Source organism: Mobula hypostoma, chromosome 14, assembly GCF_963921235.1.
Source record: "Mobula hypostoma chromosome 14, sMobHyp1.1, whole genome shotgun sequence".
NCBI lineage: Eukaryota > Metazoa > Chordata > Chondrichthyes > Myliobatiformes > Myliobatidae > Mobula > Mobula hypostoma.
This window is the reverse complement of record NC_086110.1, coordinates 20,627,021-20,645,273: the sequence shown is the minus strand read 5'-3', so window position 1 is coordinate 20,645,273 and position 18,253 is coordinate 20,627,021. Positions and strand designations below refer to the sequence as shown.

Below are 18,253 nucleotides of genomic sequence, written 5' to 3'. Positions count from 1 at the left end.
ATGCACCTTCTGTTTTTCTGACAGGCACATACAAGCTTTGTACTCTCAAAATTTCACTTTTGAAGGCCTCCCACTTACCAAATACACCTTTATCAGAAAGCAGCCTGTTCCAATCCACACTTGCCAGATCCTTTCTAATACTATCAAAAGTGGCTTTTCTCCAATTTAGAATCTCAACTTGTGGACCAGACCTATCTTTTCCATTTTTACTTTGAAACTATGGCATTAAGATCACTGAATGTAAAATGTTCCCCTACACAAACTTCTGTCACCTGTCCTGTCTCATTCCTTAATAGCCAATCAAGTATTACACACTCTCTCATTGGGACTTCTATGTACTGATTAAGGAAAGTTTCCTGAAGACAGTCGACAAACTCTATCCCATCTACTTTTACCATGTTCTTTTACAGTATGGGATTCCCAGTCAATATGTGGAAAGTTAAAATCAACTACTATAACAATTTTATGTTTCTTGCAGCCGTCTGTGACCTCTCTACAAATTTGTTCCTCTAAATCCCTGGGACGGTTAGGAGGTCTGTAATATAGACACATTAACGTGGTCATTCCTTTCTTATTTCTCAGTTTCACCCATAATGCCTCACGAGTGGAGTTCTCCAATCTGCCCTGATGGAGCTCTGCTGTGACATTTCCCTGACTAGTAACGCCAGCACTCCTCCTTTAATGCCTCCCCTCTATCACGCCTAAACCAGAATCCCAGAATATTGAGCTGCCAATCCTACCCCTCCTGCAACCAGGTCTCAGTACTGGCTTGAACATCAGAATTCCATCTGTTGATCCATGTCCTAAGCTTATCTGCTTTTCCTGCAATACACATTGCATTGAAATATACCCAGCCCAGGACATTAATCGTACTATTCTCAAGACTTTCATTCCTGAGTGTGTCTGAGGTCTTAACAACATCTGTCTCTACAACCCCTTCTCTATCTGACCTCCAGTCGTTCACCCTCCCACTTAAGAATGCTGAGGGTTTGATCCGAGACGTCCGGAATCTTGGCACCCAGGAATCATGTTCTCATTTGCACAAGTTCCTTTTTGTTCCCCTAAGTAATGATTCCCCTATCCCACAGCTCACGCTCTCCCCCACCCCCAGCCCGAGTCACGGAGCCAGACTCAATGCCAGAGACCTGAGGGTTGGGACTTTGCTCTGTCAGGTTATCTCCACTGACAGTATCCAGAGTGATATACCTGTGGTTGGGGCAGATGGCCACAGGGGTAGCCTGCACTGGTGTTTCATCCCTTTCTCCTTCCTGACTGTCACCCACTTTCCTGTGTTCTGCACCTTGTGTATAGCTACCTCTCTATATGTGTAATCTATCACCCCTTCAGCCTCCTGAATGATCCAGAGTTCATCCAGTTCCAGCTCCAACTCCTCAACACAGAGTGTTAGAAGCTGCAACTGGATGCACTTCCTGCAGGTAAAATCGTCAGAGACACTGGAGGTCTCTCTGCCTTCCTACTCCCCACAAGATGAGCTTTCAACTATCCCACCTGGTATCCTTACTGTTCCAACTGAGCAAATATAAAGAAAGAAAATCAATAAATAGATTGTGGTGGATAAAAATCTACATACAGCTTTTTCACCTTCTCTCACTCAAGCCTCTGATTGTTGAAGCCTCGAAGAACTGTAGCCTAAAAATTCCCACTCTAACCCTATCCACTCCAACAATGGCCACTCCACTTGCTCTTGCTTTATTTTAGTTTGTTCTTGCCAATCAATCCGGCATGTAGTTCCTTCAACACTTTTGCTCTCAGCTTGGATATTGTCTCTCCTGGGCAGAGGGTATTGATCCACTTCCACTACTAGGTTGATGGTAACGTTAAAGTCGGCACAGACCCTGACAGACCCATTCCTCTCGGCTACTGAGACCACTGACACTGCCCATGGGCTCCACTCAACCTTGGAGATAGTTCCTTCAGCCTCCATGCAATCTAGCTCAGTGGCTCCTTTATCATGGATGGAATAAGCAACCGGACAGTCTTTGTAAAACTTTGGTGCGGCATTTTAATTTAACACTATTTTACCCTTGATATGTTCAAGCTTTCCAAAGCCACTCTGGAGCACTGCTGTGGCATCATCCAGTACCTCTCCTAATTTGCTTTCAGTTGACTCTGTTGCAGGGGATGTTCCGTGCAAATGGTGGATGGATCTCCACTCAAGTTGTAGTTGTTACAGTCACTCACTTCTTCACTATGCCTGCCCTTTTGTTTTCACCACATACAAGCCGAGTGTGGCTTGTTGGTTGTTGTATTTCGCTGTTACAACTGTTGTTCCCACTGGCACTCTCTCTCTCCAGTTTAGGGTCTTAGGTGGAGATCTGCAGATTTCACTTCAGTATCTTAGAAAGGCTGTTCAAACTCATTTGTGGAATGACTGAAACAGCCGAGCCAGTACCTATTGTTATTTTTCACATTGCGTCTCGTCCTGTGTCACTCTCATCATCAGATTTTTTCATCAACAGCATGCAGATCAGTGCTCTTTTTGAAACTGCAGCTTGATTTTTTCACTTTTCCTCTTCCCTGTTCAGTCCATTTATTTTTGTCTGCCCAACATGCTCTTTGTATGTGAATTACTTTGTTGCATTTCTGCAAGTTTCGCCTTTAAGCCTGCATTGATCGGGTGTCCTGATGAAGGGTTCCGGCCCGAAACGTCGACCAATCTTTTCCACTGATGCTGCCTGACCTGCTGAGTTCCTCCAGCGTGTTGTAAAGTTTCTGCTTAGACTTTGCAATTTTGTTTTGTTTGTTTTTACACTCATTCCTGACTGCAACTCAATTCTGTCTCTGTTTCCTGTTTTCATTGATACAGTGATTTCAACTGCTCTTTTAAATGTAATTTGTGCTTCAGTTAGGAGTTGTTTTTGAATGCTTTGTTTGTACGATACCGCAAACTAAATGATCTCTCAGTGCATCATCAAGCTCGTCACTGAACTGACAATGCCCAGATAATCTCTTCCATTCAGCCACATCCACTGGAAAAATTGACTCCCTTTCCTTTTGATTCCACTTGTGAAACCTAAAGTATTCTGCAATCACAATGGATTTGATTCTAAATATTCCTGCATTACTTTCATGATATCAGCAAAGCTCGTTTTGGCTGGTTTGGTTGGAGCAGTCAAACTTCTAAACAAACTAAGCCTTTAAACACAAAGCATTCAGCAAAACTAGCACTTGTGTCTCATTGGCTACTTCATTTGCTTCAAAATACTGTTCAATTTGTTCCATATACGGCAGCCAGTTATCTCTGTGCAGTTTAACTCCTCTGTCTTTCTGACGTAATCAGCCATTTCTGCTCTTAGACTAAATTTATGCTTATTATCACTCGGTACTCACTGTTTATGAACCAGTGAATTCGTCCAGTTTTTTTGCCTTTTTTAACTTTCTTCCAAAGAGAGACATGCTGTACTGTTTTTTTATAACTTCAAACTTCTCGCTGCATTTCAACAGATAGGCAGCCATCCTGGGTTTGTTTTAAAAATATCTTGTCGCCACTGTTACATTTTGTAACTGCAAGACATGAAAACTAAATGTGGCACAGTGACTTACGCCATTCATGTACTAGTACATACAGTGTTGGGAAATGTATTGTTAATGCAGCTCGGTAAAAGGAACAATAATGCAGACTATTATCTAAATGGGGAGAAGGTTCAAACATCAAGAGTGCAGAGGGACTTAGGCATCCTCGTGCACAAAACGCCCAGAAGGTTAATTTGCAGGTTGAGTCTGTGGTAAAGAGGCAATTGCAATGTTGGCATGGACTTTAAGGGAAATAGAATATAAAAGCAAGGAGATAATGCTGAGCCTTTATAAATCACTAGTCAGGGTACTCTTGGGGTATTGTCAACTGTTTAGGGCCCCATATCTCAGAAAGGATGTGTTTTCATTGGAGAGAGTCCAGAGCAAGTTCATAAGGATGATTCCAGGAATGAAGGGGATAACATATGAGCAGCATTGGGCAGCTTCAGGCCTGTACTCACTGGAATTTGGAAGAATCCGGAGGGTCTCATTGAAACCTATCGAATGTTGAAAGGACTAGATAGGGTGGATGTGGAGAGGATGTTTCCTATATTGAGGGTATCTAGAGCTGGGGGGGACAGCCTCAAAACTGAGTAGTGACCCTTTAGAACAGAGGTAAGAAGGAATTCTTTACCCAGAGAGTAGTGAGTCCGTGGAATGCTCTGCCACAGACTGCGGTGGAGGCCAAGTCCGTGGGTATATTTAAGGCGGAAGTTGATTGTTTCCTGATCAGTCAGGCCATCAAAGGATATGGTGAGAAAGCAGGTGTATGGATTTGAGTGGGATCCGGGATCAGCCATAATGGAATGGTGGAACAGACTTGATGAGCTGAATGGCCTAATTCTGCTCCTTTGTCTTATGATTATGGGAGGGAGAAGGGGAGGGAAGCGAGGAGAGGGGGAAGGAAGGGAGGAGGGTGGGGGGAAGGGGAAAGAAGGAGGGTGGGGGGAAGGGGCAGGAGAGCAAGGGGGGAGGGGAGGGGCATGAGAGAACCAAGGAAAGGTGAAGAGAGGGAGAAGTTTGAGGGGGGAAGGGGAGTGAGGGGGAAAGTGGAAGGGGAAGGGGAGTGAGGGGGAAGGTGGAAGGGGAGAGAGGGAGAAGGTGGAGGGGGGTAGGGGAGACAGGGGGAAGGTGGAAGGGAAGGGGAGAGAGGGAGAAGGTGGAGGGGGAAGGGGAGAGATGGGGAAGGTGGAAGGGAAGGGGAGAGAGGGGGAAGGTGGAAGGGAAGGGGAGAGAGGGAGAAGGTGGAAGGGAAGGGGAGAGAGGGAGAAGGTGGAGGGGGGAAGGGGAGAGATGGGAAAGGTGGAGGGGAGAGAGGGAGAAGGTGGAGGGGGAAGGGGAGAGAGGGAGAAGGTGGAGGGGGAAGGGGAGAGAGGGGGAAGGTGGAGGGGGGAAGGGGAGAGAGGGGGAAGGTGGAAGGGAAGGGGAGAGGGGGAAGGGGAGAGAGGGGGAGGTGGAGGGGGAAGGGGAGAGAGGGGAAGGTGGAAAGGAAGGGGAGAGGGGGGAAGGGGAGAGAGGGGGAAGGGGAGAGAGGGAGAATGTGGAAGGGAAGGGGAGAGAGGGAAGGTGGAAGTGGAGAGGGGGAAGGGGAGGAAGGGGAAGTGGGAGGAAAAGGAAGACAGGGGTAAGGTGAAGAGGGGGACGGGGAGGAGGGAAATGGAGGAGGATGGAGGAGGGATATGGAGGAGGAGGAGGAAGGTAGGGAGGGGGTGGTGGGGGGAGAGGACAGACACTCTTTTCTTTCCCCCTGCCCTGCTAACACTAGTATGAACATGTCCTTTAATGGCTGCAAGCCAGCTGCCGGTTCATCCTGAAGTGAGTGGGACAGCAGGTGTGCAGTATCAAGTCACTAATGATCATATCTCACACGCTAACAACTTAAAGGGAGTGTTGCACACTCAAAAAGTAAGACACTTTTATTAGGGTTGTGATTAAATGCTGCATATAACCTGAAATGGCATACATAGGAGGTGCTTTAGTTTCCTCCCACCTTCCATAGATGTACGGTTAGGGTGGGGTTAGAGAGTCATGGGCATGCTATTGTGGAATTCTTCATCAAGATGGAGAGTGATAGCGTTAATTCAGTAACAAAGGTTCTGAACTTAAAGAAGGGTAACTTTGAAGGTACGAGACGTGAATTAGCTAAGATAGACTGGCAAACGATACTTAAAGGGTTGACGGTGGATATGCAATGGCAAGCATTTAAAGGTCGCATGCATGAGCTGCAAGAATTGTTCATCCCAGTTTGGCAAAAGAATAAATCAGGGAAGGTAGTGTACCCGTGGCTGACAAGGGAAATTAGGGATAGTATCAATTCCAAAGACGAAACATACAAATTAGCCAGAAAAAGTGGCACAACAGAGGACTGGGAGAAATTCAGAGTCCAGCAGAGGAGGACAAAGGGCTTAATTAGTAAATGGAAAAAAGATTATGAGAGAAAGCTGGCAGGGAACATAAAAACTGACTGTAAAAGCTTTTACAGATATGTGAAAAGAAAAAGATTGGTTAAGACAAATGTAGCTCCCTTACAGTCAGAAACAGGTGAATTGATTATGGGGACCAAGGACATGGCAGACCAATTGAATAACTACTTTGGTTCTGTCTTCACTAAGGAGGACATAAATAATCTTCCGGAAATAGTAGGGGACCGAGGATCTAGTGAGATGGAGGAACTGAGGGAAATACATGTTAGTAGGGAAGTGGTGTCAGGTAAATTGAAGGGATTAAAGGCAGATAAATCCGCAGGGCCAGATGGTCTGCATCCCAGAGTGCTTAAGGAAGTAGCCCAAGAAATAGTGGATGCATTAGTGATAATTTTTCAAAACTCTTTAGATTCTGGTTTAGTTCCTGAGGATTGGAGGGTGGCTAATGTAATCCAGGTTTTTAAAAAAGGAGGGAGAGAGAAATCGGGGAATTATAGACCGATAAGCCTGACATCGGTGGTGGGGAAAATGCTAGAGTCAGTTATCAAAGATGTGATAACAGCACATTTGGAAAGCGGTGAAATGATCGGACAAAGTCAGCATGGATTTGTGAAAGGAAAATCATGTCTGACGAATCTCATAGAATTTTTTGAGGATGTAACTAGTAGAGTGGATAGGGGAGAACCAGTGGATGTGGTATATTTGGATTTTCAAAAGGCTTTTGACAAGGTCCCACACAGGAGATTAGTGTGTAAACTTAAAGCACACGGTATTGGGGGTATGGTATTGATGTGGATAGCAAATTGGTTGGCAGACAGGAAGCAAAGAGTGGGAATAATCGGGACCTTTTCAGAATGGCAGGCAGTGACTAGTGGGGTACCGCAAGGCTCAGTACTGGGACCCCAGTTGTTTACAGTATATATTAATGACTTAGACGAGGGAATTAAATGCAGCATCTCCAAGTTTGCGGATGACACGAAGCTGGCCATAGTGTTAGCTGTGAGGAGGATGCTAAGAGGATGCAGGGTGACTTGCATAGGTTAGGTGAGTGGGCAAATTCATGGCAGATGCAATTTAATGTGGATAAATGTGAGGTTATCCACTTTGTTGGCAAGAACAGGAAACAGATTATTATCTGAATGGTGGCCGATTAGGAAAAGGGGAGGTGCAACGAGACCTGGGTGTCATTGTACACCAGTCATTGAAAGTGGGCATGCAGGTATAGCAGGCGATGAAAAAGGCGAATGGTATTTTGACATTCATAGCAAAAGGATTCGAGTACAGGAGCAGGGAGGTACTACTGCAGTTGTACAAGGCCTTGGTGAGACCACACCTGGGGTATTGTGTGCAGTTTTGGTCCCCTAATCTGAGGAAAGACATTCTTGCCATAGAGGAAGTACAAAGAACATTCACCAAATTGATTCCTGGGATGGCAGGACTTTCATATGATGAAAGACTGGATCGACTAGGCTTATACTCTCTGGAATTTAGAAGATTGAGGCGGGGTCTTATTGAAATGTATAAAATCCTAAAGGGATTGGACAGGCTAGATGTAGGAAGATTGTTCCTGATGTTGGGGAAGTCCAGAACGAGGGGTCACAGTTTGAGGATAAAGGGGAAGCCTTTTAGGAGCGAAATTAGGAAAAACTTCTTCACACAGGGAGTGGTGAATCTGTGGAATTCTCTGCCACAGGAAACAGTTGAGACCAGTTCATTGGCTATGTTTAAGAGGGAGTTAGATATTGCCCTTGTGGCTAAACGGATCAGTGGGTATGGAGAGAAGGCAGGTACAGGGTTCTGAGTTGGATGATCAGCCATGATCGTACTGAATGGCGGTGCAGGCTCGAAGGGCCGAATGGCCTACTCCTGCACCTATTTTCTATATTTCTATGCTATGTGGTGCCGGAGGTATGGCGACACTTGCGGGCTGCCCCAGCACATCCTCATCATATGTTGGTTGTGGGCGCAAATGTCGAATTTCACTGTACATTTCAATGTTTTGGATGTACATGTTACAAATAAAGCTAATCTTTAATCTTTAATTTCTAGTAAAAAGAACTCCCAGTTTTAACCGAGTAAATCAGAGTTACTATAAATAATTATTACGTTTAATCTCAAAGTAGCTGGCTTAGGAACAGATCTTTTCTTAGAAAGTACATTCTTTGCTCTTGTTGATGTTTATCTCCATGAAAATAAAGGGGGCATACGTTAATTTCAGATCGCTGCCTGGGGAGGTTTATTCATCTCTGCACTGAACTGCGGCTGTGGCCTGCAACTTTCACAGTGTGAACTTCAGTTCTGAATGCTATTTGCTTACTTTTATTGTTGGTATGTTTTTTCTCACTTCACACTGGTTGTTTGGCTATCTTCTTTTGTTTCAATGAGTTTTGTTGGGTTTCTTTGCTTTGAGGCTACCTGTAAGATGAGGCTCAAGGTTGTATAATGTACGCATACTTGATAATCAATGTACTCTGAACTTTGTCATCTGTCATAATCAGGTTGAATATGACTGGTTTTTAATTTTCTGCATTATTGTATTTATTTTAAAATTCCACCACAAAGAATTGTGTAAATACTATGGGCCCCTGCTGTTGTAAAAGAGAGTTATTGATCAGCATTTTTCACAAGCGAAGGGAAGTACTTGTACTTTCTCCACCACAGCAGATCATGTCATGTCCAGTCTATTGCTCAGTGCACTTTCAGCATGGCTGGTGTCAGGGTCAGTTCCCGAGTCACGCTCTTGATTTATTTTATTGGAGCTCTCTTATGCTGATGCCATGGACAGAGTCACCGATCAGGCTCTGGAATCCAGCTCCTTTGTCTAAGTTTCGACCAAGACCATAATGTGATCTGGAGTACATGAGTCTGCAGATGCTAGAATCTGGTGGAACAAACAAAATGCTGGAGCAACTCAATGGGTCAGGCAGCATCTTAGGAGAGAAATGGATAAGTCAACATTTCAAGTTGAGACCCTCACATGTACTGCCTGTCCAGACCCAGTTCAGATGAAGGATCTCAACCCAAAACATCAACTGTCCACTTCACTCCACAGTCCCACCACATTCTCCAGCATGTTGTTTGTTTCGCTGGAGCTCGGTAACTTCTAGCAACACCCAAGTGATAACTCATCTTTTTTGGTTGGTTTATTTTTTTGTTTCCTTCCACAGTCCAAAGATGTGTCGGTTTGTAGGTTAATTGTTATAGTAGGTTGTCCTGTGATTAGGCGAGCATTCAGTCAGGGGATAGCTGGGCGGTGGGGCTCGAAGGGCCTATTCCACACTGTATCTTAATAAATAATAAATAATTTTTTAAACATTTGAAGATACAGCACAAAACTGGCCCTTCTGGCCCAACAAACCGCACCACCCAGAAACCCACCGATTTAACCCTAGCCTAATCACAGGACAATTAACCGACTAACCAGTAAGTCTTTGGAATGTGGGAGGAAACCAGAGCACCCGGAGGAAAGCCACATGGTGATTGGGGAAGACATACAAACTCCTTACAGGTGGGGCTGGAATTGAACTCTGAACTCCGATGCCTCACACTGTAACAGTGTCATAATAACACTTTCCATTACTTTGGTGTTCTGATTGGGTGGTAATTAACTGGATGGATTTTTAATGATGATCTAGTAGTTTAATGGTTGCTATTACTTAGACTAACTTATTCTTTTGAAATTCCAGATTATTTGGCTAACCATATTTAAAAGTCACAACCACTGTGATGGAATTTGACCTCTTGTCCACAGGTCATCAGTGCAAGATCCTGGTCTCGGCCCAAAACATCGACCGTTTATTGATTTCCGTAGATGCTGCCAGACCTGCTGAGTTCCTCCAGCATTTTGTGTGCATTGCTTTGGATTTACAGCATCTGCAGAATCTCCTGTGTGTATGATCTGCTGCTCCACTGTGAAGGCTCTACAAGGGACTTCTACCCTGAAGAACTTTAAATTGTTTCTTCAACATGAGTTCAGTGAAACCCTTTCTGACTGCTCCCCTCTTCTGCTCTCCAACACTTTGACCATGTACTCACTCAAAGCCGCCACTCCCCTATCAGATTCCTTCCTCTCCAGCCCTTGACCTTTCCCACCCATCTGGCTTCACCTATCACCTTCCAGCTAGCTCCCTACCGCTCTCCACCTGTTTATTCTGGCATCTTCCCCCTTCTTCTTCCATTGTGAAGGAGGGTCTCAGGCTGAGACGGCCACTGTTCCGCCCGCATTTTGTGTGCCTTGCTTTGGCTTTCTAGCATTGGCAGACTTCCCTGAGCTTCTGGCTAATCCTGTTATTTCACCAGCATACTATTTACTTAATATCCTCTGTTAATAAAAAGTGATCAAATTTAAAATTGGCATTGCATCATCCTTAGACCTAACGTAGAAGGAGTCAATTTTAGAAAACCTAGCTCATTTATTTTTCGACATAGTCCCCTCCTACATTTACACACTTAGTCCAGCAGTCGTGGGTCATACGGATCTTGGACCTCCAGAAAGTGTCCACAGCAGGGGTGATTGACAAGTTCGTGGCCTAAGGTAGAAGGAGATGCGTTATTGACTTCAATCTTCCTGCATTATCACTGAAAGAGTCGAACTGCACGTGCATGTAAAGAGAGCTGTATATCTCCTTCTACTGTAGGCCACAAACTTATCAATCACCCCTGTTGTGGACCACCTGGAGGTGCAAGACGCTCTCAGTACATGCACGTGCATCTCAACTCTTTGAGTGAAAATGCAGAAAGCTTGAAGTTAGTAACTGATCTCCTTCTACCTCAGGCCACGAACTTATCAATCACCCCTGGTATAATGGGCCCTTTTCTTTACAGACCCTTTAGTTATGATTCATAAATATAATTCCTTTAATCGTATACAGTCAGCGTGCTCTCTGTTGTTTGTAACAGGGTAGCAAATTGCACAGTGTCCACACAAACTGGAGTTTGGGATGGGAGAACTGTCTCAATCTCATGGAATTGGTGAGACTGGAGTGTCTCTTATGCAGCCCAAGGAAACCAGGCTTCCACCAGCTGCTACATCTTTGGACTGTGGGGGGACCTAAAGAAAACACACATGGTCATGAGAAGAATGTACAACCTCCTCACAGGCATCAGCGGGAATTGAACCTGGGTCATCTGCACTGTAAACTGTTGTGCTATGCACCGCCCTTGTGCTACGGTGTTTTAAAATACTGTTGCCATAGGGACAGATAGGTTCTCCAAAACTTCTTGACTCTCATGTAGAATTCACACAAAGCTCTGTCCCCTCTGTTGCTACATATTATCTGCTCCTGGTTAGGCTTTTTTCCCTCAGTTACGTCATTCCTATGCCGTCAACAGTAGGAGCACAACCAGGCCACCAGGAGAATGGGCAAACACTGTACAGGTGAAATGGGGGTCAGTCTGAAACCCAAGCAGTGAGGCAGGAGCAATACCTGTTGCTCCACACTATCACCCCCTCCCCTGCATCACTGAGCTGCCTTTATATTCTTCCATATTCCTCTCAGCCTGTTTCCCACTCCCCCAGCTGTCAATGATCTCCCTTATGTACACAAAGGCATTCTTCCTTCTGTCTGGCCTGGTACTTTTCCTCAATCCTGTTTCATGTGGCAGACTCCTCCTCCCCTCAGCTCGCACTGGTATTCCAACCCCAATCTTTTAATCGCATGGTGACATTCTCTATTGCCCTCAACCTCCATGTTTGCTAGCATTTACGATTGTTGCCATTGTGGGTGAAAGTGCATCCTTAAAATATTTCATCCCTTGGAACAGAATCAGAACAACAGAGCACAGCTCGCCGCCTTAGGACAGGAATGATGAACCAGGAGCAGTGAGTCACACTTTCTACCAGTAAAGAAGGCACTTAAAAGTAAAAGTAGAAATGTAATTTAATCCTTTAATGTAAACGCTAGAGAACTTAAGTAACTGAAGAGGGTGCAGAGAGTGCTGGTGTCCTTCTGTCCTTTAGTGGAAGCATCTAAACGACTTCTACTTCTTCACTTTCCAGTCATACGTTCCAGCACCCTGGTAATTTGCAACGTAACCTGTATTTTCTGCTATGTACTCCCTGCCACTGATCCCTTCACCTGCTCCACTTTCATCAAAGCGTAACTTGTGGGAACCAGTGTACCTAGAGATGTCTGTCAGTCTTTCAATGCCACCTCCTTTAGTTGCAACCTAGAAGGAGAAACGACATTGAAAAGGTTAGATTTTTTTTTAAATGTCTGTCGTTTTCACCAAAAATTTGCATTGAGGTCACTGGTCAAATGGCTGAGATTACATTTTTATGTCCAAAACAGATAAAGAGGGACTACAAACTGCTGCATTCATACAAGTTCCACAGGAGATCATGATAACATTTGAGGAAAGGTTTGAAGATAATGGAAGTATTAGGACCTTGTGCTTCACCAGGGTTATTAAAATGGGAATATATGAGGTCTGGTGCTGCCTAGGTTTGTTGGAACTGGAGTTGGCAGTGGGGTCTGAGGTCTGGTGCTGCCCAGGTTCATTGGAACTGGAGTTGGCAGTGGGGTCTGAGGTCTAGTGCTGCCCGGGTTCACTGGAACTGGAGTTGGCAGTGGGGTTCGCGGTCTGGTGCTGCCCAGGTTCGCTGGAACTGGAGATAGCAGTGGAGCCTGAGGTCTGATGCTGCCCAAGTTCACTGGAACTGGAGTTAGCAGTGGAGCCTGAGGCCTGGTGCTGCCCAGGTTCACTGGAACTGGAGTTGGCAGTGGGGTTTGAGATCTGGTGCTGCCCGGGTTCTCTGGAACTGGAGTTGGCAGTGGGATCTGAGGTCTGCTGCTGCCCGGGTTCACTGGAACTGGAGTTGGCAGTGGAGTTTAAGGTCTGGTGCTGCCCGAGTTCATTGGAACTGGAGTTGGCAGTGGGGTCTGAGATCTAGTGCTGCCCAAGTTCACTGGAACTGGAGTTAGCAGTGGAGCCTGAGGCCTGGTGCTGCCCAGGTTCACTGGAACTGGAGTTGGCAGTGGGGTCTGAGATCTAGTGCTGCCTGGGTTCACTGAAACTGGAGTTGGCAGTGGAGTTTGAGGTCTGGTGCTGCCCGGGTTCATTGGAACTGGAGTTGGCAATGGAGTCTGAGGTCTGGTGCTGCCCGGGCTCACTGGAACTGGAGTTGGCAGTGGGGTCTGAGGTCTAGTGCTGTCCGGGTTCACTGGAACTGGAGTTGGCAGTGGGGTCTGAGGTCTAGTGCTGCCCGGGTTCACTGGAACTGGAGTTGGCAGTGGGGTTCGCGGTCTGGTGCTGCCCAGGTTCACTGGAACTGGAGATAGCAGTGGAGCCTGAGGTCTGATGCTGCCCGGGTTCACTGGAACTAGAGTTGGCAGTGGGGTCTGAGGTCTGAGGTCTGGTGCTTCCCGTGTTCACTGGAACTGGTGTTAGCAGTGGGGTGTGAGGTCTGGTGCTGCCCGAGTTCATTGGAACTGGAGTTGGCAGTGTGGTCTGAGATCTGGTTCTGCCCGGGTTCACTGGAACTGGAGTTGGCAGTTGGGTCTGAGATCTAGTGCTGCCTGGGTTCACTGAAACTGGAGTTGGCAGTGGGGTTTGAGATCTGGTGCTGCCCGGGTTCTCTGGAACTGGAGTTGGCAGTGGGGTCTGAGGTCTCAGGTTTGGTGCTTCCTGGGTTCACTGGAACTGGAGTTGGCAGTGGGGTCTGAGGTCTGGTGCTGCCCGGGTTCACTGGAACTGGAGTTGGCAGTGGAGTTTGAGGTCTGGTGCTGCCCGGGTTCACTGGAACTAGAGTTGGCAGTGTGGTCTGAGATCTGGTTTTGCCCGGGTTCGTTGGAACTGGAGTTGACAGTGGGGTCTGGGGTCTGAGGTCTCAGGTCTGGTGCTGCCCGGGTTCTCTGGAACTGGAGTTGGCAGTGGGGTCAGAGGTCTGCTGTTGCCTGGGTTCGTTGGAACTGGAGTTGGTAGTGGGGTCTGAGGTCTGAGATTTGGTGCTGCCTGGGTTCACTGCAACTGGAGTTGGCAGTGGAGTTTGAGGTCTGGTGCTGCCCGGGTTCATTGGAACTGGAGTTGGCAGTAGGGTCTGAGGTCTGGTGCTGCCCGGGCTCACTGAAACTGGAGTTGGCAGTGGGGTCTGAGGTCTGAGGTCTGGTGCTGCCCGGGCTCACTGAAACTGGAGTTGGCAGTGGGGTCTGAGGTCTGAGGTCTGGTGCTTCCTGTGTTCACTGGAACTGGTGTTAGCAGTGGGGTGTGAGGTCTGGTGCTGCCCGAGTTCATTGGAACTGGAGTTGGTAGTTGGGTCTGAGGTCTAGTGCTGCCCGGGTTCACTGGAACTGGAGTTGGCAGTGGGGTTCGCGGTCTGGTGCTGCCCAGGTTTGCTGGAACTGGAGATAGCAGTGGAGCCTGAGGTCTGATGCTGCCCGGGTTCACTGGAACTAGAGTTGGCAGTGGGCTCTGAGGTCTGGTGCTGCCCGAGTTCATTGGAACTGGAGTTAGCAGTGGGGTCTGAGATCTAGTGCTGCCCAAGTTCACTGGAACTGGAGTTAGCAGTGGAGCCTGAGGCCTGGTGCTGCCCAGGTTCACTGGAACTGGAGTTGGCAGTGTGGTCTGAGATCTGGTGTTGCCCGGGTTCGTTGCAACTGGAGTTGGCAGTGGGGTCTGAGATCTAGTGCTGCCTGGGTTCACTGAAACTGGAGTTGGCAGTGGGGTTTGAGATCTGGTGCTGCCCGGGTTCTCTGGAACTGGAGTTGGCAGTGGGATCTGAGGTCTGCTGCTGCCCGGGTTCACTGGAACTGGAGTTGGCAGTGGAGTTTGAGGTCTGGTGCTGCCCGAGTTCTTTGGAACTGGAGTTGGCAGTGGGGTCTGAGATCTAGTGCTGCCCAAGTTCACTGGAACTGGAGTTAGCAGTGGAGCCTGAGGCCTGGCGCTGCCCAGGTTCACTGGAACTGGAGTTGGCAGTGGGGTCTGAGATCTAGTGCTGCCTGGGTTCACTGAAACTGGAGTTGGCAGTGGAGTTTGAGGTCTGGTGCTGCCCGGGTTCATTGGAACTGGAGTTGGCAGTGGGTCTGAGGTCTGAGGTCTGGTGCTGCCCAGGTTCACTTAACTGGAGTTGGCAATGGAGTCTGAGGTCTGGTGCTGCCCGAGTTCATTGGAACTGGAGTTGGCAGTGGGGTCTGAGGTCTCGTGCTGCCCGGGTTCACTGGAACTGGAGTTGGCAGTGGGGTTCGCGGTCTGGTGCTGCCCGGTTTCTCTGGAACTGGAGTTGGCAGTGGGGTCAGAGGTCTGCTGTTGCCTGGGTTCGTTGGAACTGGAGTTGGTAGTGGGGTCTGAGGTCTGAGGACTGGTGCTGCCTGGGTTCACTGCAACTGGAGTTGGCAGTGGGGTCTGAGGTCTGGTGCTGCCCGGGTTCACTGGAACTGGAGCTGGAAGTGGGGTCTGAGGTCTGGTGCTGCCCGGGTTCACTGGAACTGGAGCTGGAAGTGGGGTCTGAGGTCTGGTGCTGCCCGGGTTCACTGGAACTGGAGTTGACAGTGGGGTCTGAGGTCTGAGGTCTGGTGCTGCCCGGGTTCTCTGGAACTGGAGTTGCCAGTGGGTTCTGAGGTCTGAGGTCTGGTGCTGCCCGGGTTCACTGGAACTGGAGTTGGCAGTGTGGTCTAAGATCTGGTGCTGCCTGGGTTCACTGGAACTGGAGTTGGCAGTGGGGTCTGGGGTCTGAGGTCTGGTGCTGCCCGGGTTGTCTGGAACTGGAGTTGGCAGTGGGGTCTGAGGTCTGCGGTTGCCTGGGTTCGTTGGAACTGGAGTTGGTAGTGGGGTATGAGGTCAGAGGTCTGGTGCTGCCCGGGTTCACTGGATTTGGAGTTGGCAGCGGCGTCTGAGGTCTGAGGTCTGGTGCTGCCCGGGTTCATTGGAACTGGAGTTGGCAGTGTGGTCTGAGATCTGGTGTTGCCCGGGTTCACTGGAACTGGAGTTGGCAGTGGGGTCTGAGATCTGGTGTTGCCCGTGTTCGTTGGAACTGGAGTTGGCAGTGGGGTCTGAGATCTGGTGCTACCCAGGTTCACTGGAACTGGAGTTGACAGTGGGGTCTGAGGTCTGAGGTCTGGTGCTGCCCGGGTTCTCTGGAACTGGAGTTGCCAGTGGGTTCTGAGGTCTGAGGTCTGGTGCTGCCCGGGTTCACTGGAACTGGAGTTGGCAGTGTGGTCTAAGATCTGGTGCTGCCTGGGTTCACTGGAACTGGAGTTGGCAGTGGGGTCTGGGGTCTGAGGTCTGGTGCTGCCCGGGTTGTCTGGAACTGGAGTTGGCAGTGGGGTCTGAGGTCTGCGGTTGCCTGGGTTCGTTGGAACTGGAGTTGGTAGTGGGGTATGAGGTCAGAGGTCTGGTGCTGCCCGGGTTCACTGGATTTGGAGTTGGCAGCGGCGTCTGAGGTCTGAGGTCTGGTGCTGCCCGGGTTCATTGGAACTGGAGTTGGCAGTGTGGTCTGAGATCTGGTGTTGCCCGGGTTCACTGGAACTGGAGTTGGCAGTGGGGTCTGAGATCTGGTGTTGCCCGTGTTCGTTGGAACTGGAGTTGGCAGTGGGGTCTGAGATCTGGTGCTACCCAGGTTCACTGGAACTTGAGTTGGCAGTGGGGTTTGAGATCTTGTGCTGCCCGGGTTCACTGGAACTGGAGTTGGCAGTGGGGTCTGGGGTCTGAGGTCTGGGGCTGCCCAGGTTCACTGGAACTGGAGTTGGCAGTGGGGTCTGAGATCTGGTGCTGCCTGGGTTCACTGGAACTGGAGTTGGCAGTGGGGTCTGAGGTCTGGTGCTGCCCGGGTTCTCTGGAATTGGAGTTGACAGTGGGTTCTGAGGTCTGAGGTCTGGTGCTGCCCGGGTTCACTGGAACTGGAGTTGGCAGTGTTGTCTGAGATCTGGTGTTGCCCGGATTCATTGGAACTGGAGTTGACAGTGGGGTCTGAGATCTGGTGCTGCCTGGGTTCACTGGAACTGGAGTTGGCAGTGGGGTCTGGGGTCTGAGGTCTGAGGTCTGGTGCTGCCCGGGTTCTCTGGAACTGGAGTTGGCAGTGGGGTCTGAGGTCTGCTGTTGCCTGGGTTCATTGGAACTGGAGTTGGTAGTGGGGTCTGAGGTCTGAGGTCTGGTGCTGCCTGGGTTCACTGCAACTGGAGTTGGCAGTGGAGTTTGAGGTCTGGTACTGCCCGGGTTCATTGGAACTGGAGTTGGCAGTGGGTCTGAGGTCTGAGGTCTGGTGCTGCCCGGGTTCACTGGAACTGGAGTTGGCAATGGAGTCTGACGTCTGGTGCTGCCCGGGCTCACTGGAACTGGAGATAGCAGTGGAGCCTGAGGTCTGATGCTGCCCGGGTTCACTGGAACTAGAGTTGGCAGTGGGGTCTGAGGTCTGAGGTCTGGTGCTTCCCGTGTTCACTGGAACTGGTGTTAGCAGTGGGGTGTGAGGTCTGGTGCTGCCCGAGTTCATTGGAACTGGAGTTGGCAGTGGGGTCTGAGGTCTCGTGCTGCCCGGGTTCACTGGAACTGGAGTTGGCAGTGGGGTTCGCGGTCTGGTGCTGCCCAGGTTCACTGGAACTGGAGATAGCAGTGGAGCCTGAGGTCTGATGCTGCCCGGGTTCACTGGAACTATAGTTGGCAGTGGGGTCTGAGGCCTGAGGTCTGAGGTCTGGTGCTTCCCGTGGTCACTGGAACTGGTGTTAGCAGTGGGGTGTGAGGTCTGGTGCTGCCCGAGTTTATTGGAACTGGAGTTGGCAGTGGGGTCTGAGGTCTGGTGCTGTCCGCGTTCACTGGAACTGGAGTTGAGAGTGCGGTCTGAAGTCTGGTTCTGCCCGGGTTCACTGGAACTGGAGTTGGCAGTGGGGTCTGAGATCTAGTGCTGCCCAAGTTCACTGGAACTGGAGTTAGCAGTGGAGCCTGAGGCCTGGTGCTGCCCGGGTTCGTTGCAACTGGAGTTGGCAGTGGGGTCTGAGATCTAGTGCTGCCTGGGTTCACTGAAACTGGAATTGGCAGTAGGGTTTGAGATCTGATGCTGCCCGGGTTCTCTGGAACTGGAGTTGGCAGTGGGGTCTGAGGTCTGAGATTTGGTGCTTCCTGGGTTCACTGGAACTGGAGTTGGCAGTGGGGCCTGAGGTCTGCTGTTGCCTGGGTTCACTGCAACTGGAGTTGGCAGTGGGGTCTGAGGTCTGGTGCTGCCCGGGTTCACTGGAACTGGAGCTGGAAGTGGGGTCTGAGGTCTGGTGCTGCCCGGGTTCACTGGAACTGGAGCTGGAAGTGGGGTCTGAGGTCTGGTGCTGCCCGGGTTCACTGGAACTGGAGTTGACAGTGGGGTCTGAGGTCTGAGG

The 18,253-nt window shown here is 49.2% G+C and overlaps 1 protein-coding gene across 9 annotated transcripts in view; it reads right to left on the bottom strand.

The window, feature by feature from the left end:
- Positions 1-11,848: 11,848 nt before the first annotated feature.
- The window catches only part of LOC134356133 (palmitoyltransferase ZDHHC1-like), a 92,790-nt gene continuing 86,385 nt past the window's right edge, over positions 11,849-18,253 (bottom strand). For 8 of the 9 annotated variants that reach the window (XM_063066778.1, XM_063066779.1, XM_063066775.1 and 5 more), the window contains one exon: positions 11,849-12,125. In XM_063066778.1, coding sequence (XP_062922848.1) covers positions 11,937-12,125 — 189 coding nt within the window. In that variant the 3' untranslated portion in view covers positions 11,849-11,936. The remainder of the gene's footprint in view (positions 12,126-18,253) is intronic. The other variant, XM_063066782.1, reaches the window with a different exon arrangement.